This window comes from Podarcis melisellensis (genome assembly GCF_964234715.1).
Source record: "Podarcis melisellensis genome assembly, chromosome: 13".
NCBI lineage: Eukaryota > Metazoa > Chordata > Lepidosauria > Squamata > Lacertidae > Podarcis > Podarcis melisellensis.
In genome coordinates this window covers 19,831,650-19,844,076 of record NC_138545.1, presented here as the reverse complement: position 1 = coordinate 19,844,076, position 12,427 = coordinate 19,831,650, and the positions used below count along the sequence as shown (strand labels likewise).

The 12,427-nt window shown below is 44.6% G+C and overlaps 1 protein-coding gene across 1 annotated transcript; it reads right to left on the bottom strand.

Annotated features, from left to right (window-relative positions):
- Positions 1–375: 375 nt before the first annotated feature.
- Positions 376–9,038, bottom strand: LOC309355298 (T-cell-interacting, activating receptor on myeloid cells protein 1-like). The gene is made up of 5 exons (XM_081886055.1): positions 8,703–9,038; positions 7,644–7,952; positions 5,463–5,765; positions 2,762–3,055; positions 376–1,199 (listed from the first exon to the last, which is right to left on the bottom strand). The coding sequence occupies exons 1-5, from the start codon at positions 8,752–8,754 to the stop codon at positions 1,090–1,092; spliced, it is 1,068 nt and encodes a 355-aa protein (XP_081742181.1). The 5' UTR covers positions 8,755–9,038; the 3' UTR covers positions 376–1,089.
- Positions 9,039–12,427: the final 3,389 nt, after the last annotated feature.

Here is a 12,427-nt window from a genome sequence, read left to right as displayed (position 1 = left end):
ACAATTACCATAAGAGATAATAAAAAAAACAAAGCAAAACACCCAGACAAGGAATAAAATCATAAGTTACAGAGTTAATGCACATCATTCGCTTAGTTATTTCAATGGGTTTTCTCTGAGAAGAGCTTAGCTGAAGAGTAAGTTAAGTGTTACAAACTCAGGGCCGTCTTACCCATAGATGATAGTGGTGCGGGGCGCCAGGCAAGAGTCCGGGGAACACTGAATGAGTGCGCTGAGTGAGCAATGGTGCGTGTACTGCTCCTGCTGAGCGTTGGCTCAGTTTTTTCCCTTTTAGCCTGCAGGCGCCGAATTCTGCAGAGTGCCAGAAGGTGAAAAGGGAAGAAACCAAGCCGATGCTCGGCGAGAGCAGTGCACACACCCTTCCTCGCTGGGTGCAGGCCCGCTCAGTCGCCTAACGGGTTGAGGTGCAGGAATGCGCGGCACCCCTCCTGCTAGCCGTCTTCATCTTCAAGCTGGGCATCAGGCACCACGGATCTCCACAGGGCTGGCTCCCCTGGCCTGCTCGCCGCCCTCACCCACCTCCACCATGCAAGCGCTGCACCCAGAGCCTCCGCCTGCAGTGGCCACCGCAGCACGAAGCAGCCAGCTGAGCTGGGAGGTGCCTCATCCAGCCTCCGCCTCTTCCCTGCCGGAGAAGCTGCCCCCCAACCATTGCCCTCCTCCTTCAGCCCCACAAAGTTGGGTGTGTCACAGGCAGCGCCGTCCTGTCCCAATAGGCTCCCTCCGCTGCTGCTGGTCTTCCCTCCTTAAAAAAAGGAGGTTGGCAACTCTGGGAAATGGGGGGGGGGGGCGCAGGGATCTTTGCTGCATGGCACCGGATATGCTTAAGATGGCCCTGTCCAAACTTTTTTAAAAAGCTCAAAAAAGCACAGAAACAGAAGCCTCCAGTATTCTAACCCCAGCCCAGCCCCTTCCGAAAAGATTCTTTGGTGTTATCACAGAATAGAAATTTGGCCTTCAGATGAACCAGAAATGAAACCAGTCTCTATGGGATTCCTGTGGCTTTGCTTGTCTCGGACGCCTCAAGGAAGGGTCTTGACTCATGGAACTGAGTCGAGCCAGAGCTTCTCAGCCTTGCCTGCTGCACATGAACTCAGTCACGATCAGCACCAAGGAAAGCAGGACCAAGCCAGCAACGCCCAGGCGGATGTTGATCTCCATGGATGGAGAAGTCTTTGCTGCAGAGTGAGACAAAGAAGAGTTACTACTCAATTGTTGGATGTGAAGGCAGCGTGGGAGGGAGATTACACCAAGGCTGTGGCCCTCAGCATACTTATTTTTTAAAAAAATAAATATTTATTAACATTTTCATTTACAAAAAACACCGTACATTTTTTACATTTCTTTTCATCACCTATCTTTTGACTCTCTCGAGTCGTCGAGTTCCTCCCATCCCTCCAAACTGACTTTCTAACTTCCAGCCCTCAGCATACATAGCCCCATCGAGTCCAGCGAGACTTACATCTGATTTTTAAGAACATAAGAACAGCCTTCTGGATCATGCCAATGGAAGCAGTCTTCTAATCTACTCCACTTGCCTTTTCCTTCTGACTAGAGTCAGAGAGATAATACAAAGCATACTAAGTCTGCATGCAGTGGACCAACTGACAGCTCCACTAATAAGATGGCAGGGATACATGTTGCGTTTCAGTTTTTATGCAAATGCAGCAGCATCCAAAAAGTGGTCAGTTTGTGATTGGTCATTTGCTGGGTGTTCCGTTCAGAATTACTGCTCCATAATGTGGGCTTGAAATTTCATCCACCAACGGATTGGTTGGATGATCCTGGCTGAAGAGAGCAGAAGGTCAGGTTCATCACTGCCTGGGGGTCAGCTGGGAATGCCTTGGCAGATTGTGCTGACTTATATAACGAGGAACTCAAGAAGAGGACCTGGAGGAACCTGAGTCTGAAGCTACTAGTGGAGATGGTGGCAGCAGAGGAAGGCAAAAGGGCAGGATATTAAGTAAATGAAAAAGTTTAGTGGGACTGCATATATTAACACATGCTGTGGGTTAGCCACCCCAGATACTTCAGAATATCAAAGAGGGATAACGTGGTCCCAAACACAATCATGTAAATACAACCATATGCTTCCCACAATTCCCAGGGCTGTCTCCATCTCCCTCAGGCTTCAAATGTACCTCCTTATTCATTCCTGAACCCACACTTACTTTTTTTAATAACAATTTCAACATAACAAAATATCAAAACACATCATATTCATTATTTTCCCCCTTCCCCCACCTCCCCATTGAACCCTCCCCCCCAAGACTTCCCTCAGCTTCTCTCTCTGATTTCGCAACACATATTATTCTCTGCATACTGTAAAATTGCATAAATCCTTATATTATCTGCCTACTATGTTAACAATCAATAAATTTGTATATGTTTATTCAAAACCTGCCAAGGAGTCCAATTCATTTTGTTGCCTTTTTAAGTAGTTTGTAAAAAGTTCCCATTCTTCTTTAAAGTCACAGTTGTCCTTATCTCTCAATTTGTATGTCAGTTTAGCCAGTTCTGCATAGTTCATCCATTTCTCTTGCCACTGCTCTTTTGTCGGGGCTGAACCCACACTTACTTAGCCATTGCCAGTGGAGTCAAATCACATGGATACTCCATTCTGTGCAATGCTGCCATGGTTCCGCCATAGAGGTGTTTGGCTTTGGTCGTCACAATTCCCCAAACTCCTGCTGTATACATAGAAGGAAGGAAAACAAAGGCACAAAGCCAGGCTCCTCACCTGTCCCAAGTTCCAACCCCACTGCGTCACTTGGCTCTGACCACTGAAAGGCATGTCCTCTGCGGTGATACTGACAGGTATAATTCCCTTCATCCTCCAGCCTGATCATGGAAAGAGAGAACTCAGATGTGTTTCCGTCCGATTCGGCCATCTGCCATGCTATTAGGTTGCTGGACTTGTGCAAAGAAAAGTTCAGGCCATTCTCTGGTCCGTGACACTCAATGGTGACATTGAAGCCTTCAGCAAGTGGGTCCCCAGGTCTCATTCTGATGGATGGTTTGGAGAGGCTGGGATCTACGTGTTGAAATAAAAGGGGAGGCAGGGAGTAGCAATGTTTACGGTAATCAAGGAATATCTCCTGCTAATGACCATGTCAGTCAATTCATCTCCTACTCAGCCAGTCTCTTTAAAATTTTTTTTTAATATTTATTACTTTTAAAGACTACAAAAGAGAAAAGAAGAAAAAACAAAAGAAAAAGAAAAAACAATACAATACAATATATAAACATTCCACAACACAACATCTAAACAACAAACAAAACAAAACAAAACAAAAAGAGTTTAAAACTCAAATCATATCATTTCAGGATCTTAACTTTCATTCACTTGTTTCAAAGACTTCCTCACACCTCCCTTTTTGTCTTCCACTTCTATTAATTGTTTCAGCAAATCCTTTCCATCTTCCTCTATTTTCTGTCATATAGTTATCTTAACATATTTTAATCTTATTTTCCTTTTAATACTCTAATAATCTAATTGTACTTAATTCCTTATAACATTTCTACTAAAGCCATGTAACTTCATTCCAACATTTTTCTAACACTCATTAATTTACAATATTTCTATAAATAGTCTTTAAACTTTTTCCAATCTTCTTCCACCGCCTCTTCTCCCTGGTCTCGGAATCTGCCAGTCATTTCCACTAATTCCATATAGTCCATCAACCTGGTGATCTTCTGTCTGATCAGCCAGTCTCATTCTGCTACTATAATACAGGCATATCTCAGAGATATGTTGTAGGTTTGGTTCCAGACCACCGCAATAAAGCAAATATCACAGTAAAGTCAATCACACATTTATTTGTTTGTTTCCCAGTGCATATAAAAGTTATGTTTACATTATGGTCTAGTCTATTAAATTTGAAATAACAATATGCTTTTTTAAAGCAACAACAACAACAGCAACAATGTACATACCTTAATTAAAAAAGACTTCATTGCTGAGAAATGCTATCACCTGACCCTTCAATGAGTTGTAAAAATCCTGGGAATCTTAGGTTTTGCCATGTAAAAGTGAGTTTCCAGTTCACTTTGATACATGAATTTGATACGTTTGGGGCAATGTCAAGTCCCGTCTCAGAAGCTAAAGTGCTAAACCAGAATTCTAATGGCCAGGATTTCAGTGGCAGCCATTCATACCTCTTCCCTGCCACTGTCCCCCAATATTCACAGCAGAATTATATGCAATATGGAAGCATGAGCACTAGTCACAAAATTAATGCAGAGAAAGGAAGTATATACATATTTGCATAATTCAATCAGGTTATAGAATTCTGTTCATAAAAAAGTTTGGCTTTCAAACCAAAATAATTTTTTTCCCCCCATTCTTGCATGCATCACAGTGTGGTTTATCTCCATTCCATTTTTGGTAAACGTTTGCCACCTGATGGTCAGAAGGTAGAATTGAAGCCTATCACATTTCAAGACTTTCAGGGGCTTATGGGCAGCTCTGGGAACCACTGCAAATAAACTGAATGTGTGCAGTATTTAGAAGGTTCCTCCATAGCCTTTATTTCAGAACCTGAAGCAGCTCCAAACCAGGATTTATTTTCACAGGGTGGACAGGCTCTCACTAAAAAAATCCTGAAAGGCCTAATTCTACGCTTCAGTTTCAACCGGAGTTGCTTAAATGAAACAAGCCTTTGTTTGCTGTCATTCTTCTTCATATTCCTATGTCCATGACTAGATGGACCACAGCTTACTGGGAAATGATTTGCAGGGAGAAGGTGCCAGGTTCAGTCCTCAGCATCACCACATAGGATTGGGAAATACCCCCAGTCTGAAACCCTGGAGAGGTCAGTGTGTAGGCAGCCTGTGTCTACATATCCTGCTAAATTCAGCAGCAAATAATGTGTTTCAGTCTGGGATGCACCATTTGAGATTGCTAATGATACTCAAATGCTGGCACAGCATGGGAAAGAGCCTCTTTTAAAAACACCTTGTAAAAAAGGTAAAGGGACCCCTGACCATTAGGTCCAGTCATGACCAACTCTGGGGTTGCGGTGCTCATCTCGCTTTGTTGGCTGAGGGAGCCGGCGTACAGCTTCCGGGTCATGTGGCCAGCATGACTAAGCCGCTTCTGGTGAACCAGAGCAGCACATGGAAACACCGTTTACCTTCCTGCCGGAGCGGTGCCTGTTTATCTATTTGCACTTTGACGTGCTTTCGAACTGCTAGGTTGGCAGGAGCAGGGACCGAGCAACTGGAGCTCACCCCGTTGCGGGGATTCGAACCACCAACCTTCTGATCAGCAAGTCCTAGGCTCTGTGGTTTAACCCACAACACCACCCGCGTCCCTCTTAAAACACCTTGTATGTTTTAGCTAATGCAGCTTTTCCCTTTGATATACAGCTGCAGGGAATACAAAATCCATGTTAGTGCCATTTATGGGGGGGGGGGGTAAAGCACACAAACAGCCTTACCTCTTATGTAGATATATATGCTGTTGCTGAAATTTGAGCACAGTTCACAGAAGGTTGACTTGAAACAATATGTACACCGGTAGATTCCTCCGTGGAATAGTGTGGCGTTGGCAATAGCAAATACGACCTGTTTTTGCCGGTCTTTCTCCATTACAACATGAAACAAAGATGGACCTACTTTTTTGTAGAGTTGGAACTCTACATCCTGGTAGCCTTGACTGTTACAGTGGATCGTGACATTTCCGCCCAACTTGACGATATTACTGGGGCTCACTGAGATGGAAGGCTTGGGGAAATGCAGAGCTGGGTGAGAAAGAGAAGAGAACTGAGATTTGGAAGGTGGGGAATCTGTCACAGGTTCCCCATCCTGGTTTAACGTATCGCTGGAGAAGGAGGTTGAGTGAAAGAGGAAGAAGAGTTTGGATTTGATATCCCAACTTTCATTGCCTTTAAGGAGTCTCAAAGCAGCTAACATTCTCCTTTCCCTTCCTCCCCCTCACAAACACTCTGTGAGGTGAGTGGGGCTGAGAGACTTCAGAGAAGTGTGACTGGCCCAAGGTCACCCAGCAGCTGCATGTGGAGGAGCGGAGACGCAAACCCAGTTCCCCAGATTACGAGACTACCGCTCTTAACCACTACACCTCACTGGCTCACAGGACCTTTCCACTCCTGACAGTACCCCTTGGGAGAACTACACACACACACACACACACACACACACACACACACACACACTGTGTACATATATGTGAGAATGCTAGAATTTGTGGGCTTCCCATGAAGCTGAATGGTGGGAGATTCAGCACAGGTAAAAGAAAGGACTTCTTCACACAGTGCATAATCAAACCATGGAACTCACAGAACCCGCAGGAGGCAGTGATGGTCTCCCACTAGGACAGCTTCAAAAGAAGAGTGGACAGATTCATGGAAGATAAGACTACTAGTCACGATGGCTATGCTCTGCCTTTGTGGTCTGGGGCAGATGCTCCAAATCACAGGAGAGGGCTCTCCGTGTGGGTTGTCCATTGAGGCATCTGTTTGGCCACTGTGAGAACAAGTAGCTGAACTAACTAGATGGCCCACTGGCCTGATCCAGCAGGACTCTTCTTTAGTTCTTATGCTTTTTAGAAGAATGTGTATAAACTGCCATTGAAAGAAAATCAAGGTGGTGTACAGTAAAATCATTCAGAAATACCATAAAACTTTCAAATCTTAAAGTTATAAAAGCATAAAATCCAGAACAAATGACCAACACTGAGTCAACTTAAGGTAAAGCTAAAGGGACCCCTGATCATTAGGTCCAGTCATGACCGACTCTGGGGTTGCGGCGCTCATCTCGCTTTATTGGCCAGGGGAGCCGGCGTACAGCTTCCGGGTCCTGTGGCCAGCATGACTAAGCCGCTTCTGGCGAACCAGAGCAGTGCATGGAAACACCATTTACCTTCCCGCCGGAGCGGTACCTATTTATCTACTTGCACTTTGTCGTGCTTTCGAACTGCTAGGTTGGCAGGAGCTGGGACCGAGAAACGGGAACTCACCCCGTCGCGGGGATTCAAACCACTGATCAGTTCAGAAACACCATAAAACTTTCAAATCTTAAAGTTATAAAAGCATAAAATCCAGAACAAATGACCCACACTGAGTCAACTTAGTTCTCTAAAAAGTTTGGTGAAACAAATGTGTTTTCAGCAGACTGAAATCTATCGAGATTATAGGTGCCTATCTGACATCAGTAGGAATAGTGTTCCAAATTACTGGTGCCAGTACACTAAAAAGCCTTGGTTTGCATAAATTAGAAACTATACTGCATTTTCCATAGGCCATGGCATCTTTTGTCTTGGCACATTGCACAGTTGCATAAGGACCCAAGAAGGAGACACAGACAGACTCTCTTCCCCTCTCCTTCAGCCTCCACAGCTGGGCTGCTGCAGTGGTGCTGCTGCCACATGGTAAGGCTTCAAAGGGTAGGATGACAGGATATTTGTGAGCTCAGAAAGGCTGATAGGGAGGATGAGAGGGAAGACAGGAATTCTTCCCTGGCTTAGATTTTAGTCCGAGCCAGAGAAGAACTTAGGTTTCATAAATTCTCCTCTGTTTTTATTTTCTCTCCAAAGCTCATTTCCAGACTCAAGTTTAGAAAACTTCATGTACATCTCTAAATTTGACTCAGCCAGCTCTCACCTCTTATCTTGACCTTTACTCTGTCACTTAAAGGTGAGCAGCTGTCTCCAGAGAAAGAGTTGAAGCAATATCGGCACCGGTAGTTCCCACCATCTGATAGTTTGACACTGGCAAAGAAAAATGCAACCTCATTCCACTCTGACTTCTTGACTACTGAAGCATGCAAAGACGAATCCAGTTCTCTGAACAGAACAAATGTTGCTTTTGCGTACTCTTCACTGCGCACCTTGCAGCGGATGGTAGCTTTGCCTCCCAGGGGGACAATTTTACTGGGGACCACTGAGATGGAAGGCTTGGGATAAGATTGTCCTGGGCAAAAAAAGAGAGCAAGAGATTTACAAAATATCAGTAACAGCAACAACCTCCCACAACAACAACAACAAAAACCCAACAACATTCCAACCCAAGAGTCTTTTCAACACCTTCAGTTTTTGTAGCTGGGGTCAGCGGGGAAAGGCCTGCAAGGCAGGGAACAATTCTTCCAGGAATCACAGCCAAGATGGCTTCCTCATTAATTCACCAGCATTATTGGGTTGGAGAAATGCATTGCAAAATCCAGAGAAGTGCGAATTTCAAAGAATGACTGTGTTTTGGTTCACACATGATTTGAAGAAATGTGAATTATTAGACAGATTTAACACAGTTGACCAAGTTTTCCCCCATCCCTATACCCTGACTAATCTGTAGGTTCTTTCAAATAAGGCCTTGGGATCTGGGTTGCCCAATAACCACAATCCACACAGGGCGTGTGCCAATTTTGGTGCATTTTGCTGCTAGCCCAAATAGACTAATAAAACTGATATGAGTGGCACAGCAATAGTGGCAAAACACAAAGGTTGCCAACTGACCAGGAAGTGGGAGAGAAACAGCAGTGAGACCTTTAACATAGTGGTGTGGTCTCTGAAGAGTGTCTAGAGCAAGGAAGGTTGGTAGATCTTAACTTCTCATGCATGTGTAAGAAAAAAATAGATTTGGTTAGGAAAAGGCATGGCATTTAGCTTCTATTCACATTCTGATTACAAGACATATTAACGTTCTTTTGTCTTGGGCGTAGCTCACCTTTCAATGTCTTCCCAGTCAGCCACCATCCTGGAAAAACAGATGATTCCATTAGTGGAAAGATAACTGAGCAACAGAAACTAGCATCCCGTTCTCTGGTCCTTCCACCCTCCTATTTCCCCCTCTACAATACCAACCCCAAAAGATGATGGAGAAATAAAACTTCATGGTGAGGGCTCTGCTGCTGGTAGATTGTCCTATTTTGCCTCAGCGCCTTCCGTCAACTGACTGAAGATGCTGGGAGTGTCTACATCTTCTAAAGCCCAGCAACCCTCTGTAATATCCTTCTTCCCTTACCAGTACAATTTCTTTGTGACTGATGGCATGGTCATCACCTCTACACCACCTAAAAAACCACTCCCCCCCAATAGCTGTGCAGTCACATATTGCAAAAAATAAAAAGGAAGCAAAGGTCTCTCCAAAGCCAAACCCCCATTTGTGGCCCACCCTTGACACAGACTGTTTTGCCTAAAGAGGAACTCCTCTCTACATGTCTCACATCTCCTTTATTACCTACCTTTTGAGGAAATGGTGCACAAAAGTGTTGGCGCCTCTGCCTCCTTCCTCTCCCCACCTGCCTCCACTAAAACGACTTAGCACTTAGTTGCTTCCATGGGTGCAAATGCTGTGCCAAGAGACACCCAGGGCTGTGTCCTTTGCCTCCCACGAAACCCTCACTCGCTTATGGTCTTCACCCTTCCTACACAGTGTTTAATGTCTATACAGTGGTACCTCGGGTTACATACGCTTCAGGTTACAGACTCTGCTAACCCGGAAATATTACCTCGGGTTAAGAACTTTGCTTCAGGATGAGAACAGAAATCGTGCAGCAGCAGCAGGAGGCCCCATTAGCTAAAGTGGTTCTTCAGGTTAAGAAGAGTTTCATGTTAAGAACAGACCTCTAGAATGAATTAAGTTCTTAACCCGAGGTACCACTGTAATGAGAAGTGCTGGACTTAAAGTCCTTAACCTCGCTCTCAAAGCCTTAAAGTCTCTTCTCCTTAGAAGGCTTAGGCTTAACTCTATCAGGCAAATATATACTCCTCCTCCATTACTTCACATATTCCAGATGTGGGGGGACCTTGGACCCTCCAAGTGTCACTGAACTACACCTCCCATCACCCCCAACCATTGTTGTGCATCCCCTGCTATTGGCCACGCTTGCTGAGGCTGATGGGATTTGTACTTCAGGAGTAAAGTCTCAGTAACAACAACAACAATTTATTATTTATACCCTGCCCATCTGGCTGGGTTTCCCCAGCCACTCTGGGCGGCTTCCAACAAAATATTAAAATACAGTGGTCTGTTAAACATTAAACGCTTCCCTAAACAGGGCTGCCTTCAGATGTCTTCTAAAAGTCTGGTAGTTGTTCTTCTCTTTGACATCTGGTGAGAGGGCATTCCACAGGGCAGGTGCCACTACTGAGAAAGCCCTCTGCCTGGTTCCCTGCAACTTCATTTCTCGCAGTGAGGGAACCGCCAGAAGGCCCTTGGAGCTGGACCTCAATGTCCGGGCAGAACGATGGGGGTGGAGACGCTCCTTCAGGTATACTGGACCGAGGCTGTTTAGGGCTTTAAAGGTCAGCACCAGCACTTTGAATTGTGCTCAGTAAACACATCACCTGGGTTTCTGATCCTCCTGTCTGGTCTCTGGTCCCAAGACCTTTCAGTTGATCATACCAGCCAAGAAGGAGGATGTTGAAAGAGGAACTCAGGTTGAGGGTTCCGTAGCCAGCAACTCTCCATTGCACCTCGCAGTACTGTACCACAAACGAGGCGGCAGCTTCTCAAACATCCAGTGCTCTGTGACACAGTTTCCCCCTTTGACATGCAGATATTCTGTAGTCCTACAATATGGTTGACCTCAGTAAGCTCACTGCAATTTCTGACAAGCCACATCCCTTTTTAGGTTGCAACCACAGGTATGGGGGCAGGAAGGGGGAAGAGTGAGCAAGCAGCTTTCAAAACCACATTTGTGATGCTGCGGAGATTTAAGTGTATTCAAGTTCTCTGTTGCCCTACCATAAAAATTCCACATTGCTTTGTTATTTTTTTTTCAGGGTAGGAAAGTAAATGGAATGAAAAGTGTGGGATGAACAAATGATTTATTTACTATTTATTTTCGTTGCATTTATATATTGCCTTTCTGCCAAGGCAGCCAAGGTGGTTTAGAGTTTTAAAATATTAAAATAAATAATATTTACTGTTTCACTAAGATTTGGCTATACAGTCGTACCTTGGTTGTCGAATGCCCTGGAACTCGTACGTTTTGGCTCCCAAGTGCCACAAACCCAGAACTGATTGTTCCGGTTTGCGAATGTTCTTTTGGAACCCGGACATTCGACAGGGCTTCTGGGGTTTCTGATTGGCTGCAGGAGCTTCCTGCAGCCAATCAGAAGCCGCAATTTGGTTTTCAAATGTTTTGGAAGTCAAATGGACTTCCAGAACGGATTCCGTTCAACTTCCAAGGTACGGCTGTATTCATTATGGCCTGGTTCACATGGCATGGGAAGCCAAACTATGGTTTACCAAGGCCATGTGAACGTGTGTTCGAGAAATAGAAAATAAGTGAAATTCCAAGTTGATGTCACTGAGTTCTAGAGCAGGAGAGTGTGCAACTGCGGGCGACATTCGTTCAAAATAAATATAGAAGTTCACAAAGTGATTGTGTCTGGTGTTGCAAATAAATTTCACCACCACAGTGATCTGGAGGCTGGAGCAAGTCTGTAGGACAAGTGCCAAGATCAGGAATAAATGGACAATTCTCACAATAGAAGCATGCAAGAAGTGGGGTTCTCCAACAATCTGTGCTGGGCTGGTACTTTTCTAACCCATTCATAAATTGTCTAGAGTTGCAGATGAAGAATGAGGCAGCCAAGTTTGCCGATGACACCAAATTATTTGTGGTGGTGAAATCAAAAGGTAGTTGTAAGGAACTGCAAAAGGATCCCTCCAAGCTGAGTGAATGGGTATTAAAATGGCAAATGAAGTTCAATGTAAGCAAGTATGAAGTGATGCATATTGAGGCAAAAATTAATAATAATCCTAACTTTGCATATACACTAATAGGATCTGGTACCTAACCAGGAATGAGATCTTGGGGTTGTGGTGGATAGCTCAATGAAGGAGCCAGCCCAGTGTATGGCAGCTATGAAAAGCATGAATTCCACGTTTCAGATCATTAGGAAAGACATTGAAAATAAAACCCCCTATCACACTGCCCTTATAGACATCTATGGTGCTACACCACTTTTGGAACACAGTGTTCAGTTCTAGCTGCTACACCTCGAAAAGGATACTGTAGAGCTGGAAAAGTTTCAGGAAAAGGTAACCAAAATCACCAAGGGGTTGCAGCAATTTCCCAGTGAGGAAATGTTACAACCTTTGGGGCTTTTCCTGCTGCTACATCCCAGGCAACAACTGCAGCAATCTGGGGGGAATAACTATCTTCTAAACGACAACGTATCAACTGGGGAAATGTTATGCTTATAGCAGCAACAACTTTCTGGTTGCCTCCCCGCCCCCAAATAATAATAACAGAAGCAACTGGCTGTTTGTGAGGATTCCTGACCATTCAGAAAAAACGGGCTGACATCACTGCAGCTGTAAGGATTTTTACGCAGGGTTTCTTCCTAGCCCGCTCCACATATTTCAATTGGTCCCCGCAAGTATATTTTGTAGAAAATTGGGGACGCGATTGCGAAGTTGTAGAAGTTGCTTTCCTA

Bases quoted from the DNA above. Each gene is read 5' to 3' on its own strand.
- LOC309355298 (XM_081886055.1), bottom strand. From the start codon at position 8,754: ATGGAATCATCTGTTTTTCCAGGATGGTGGCTGACTGGGAAGACATTG. The intron at 3,056-5,462 runs GTAAGGCTGTTT...TTCAACACGTAG, and splicing joins CATATATATCTACATAAGAG to ATCCCAGCCTCTCCAAACCA. The intron at 1,200-2,761 runs GTGAGGAGCCTG...CTCACTCTGCAG, and splicing joins GGGGTTGGAACTTGGGACAG to CAAAGACTTCTCCATCCATG.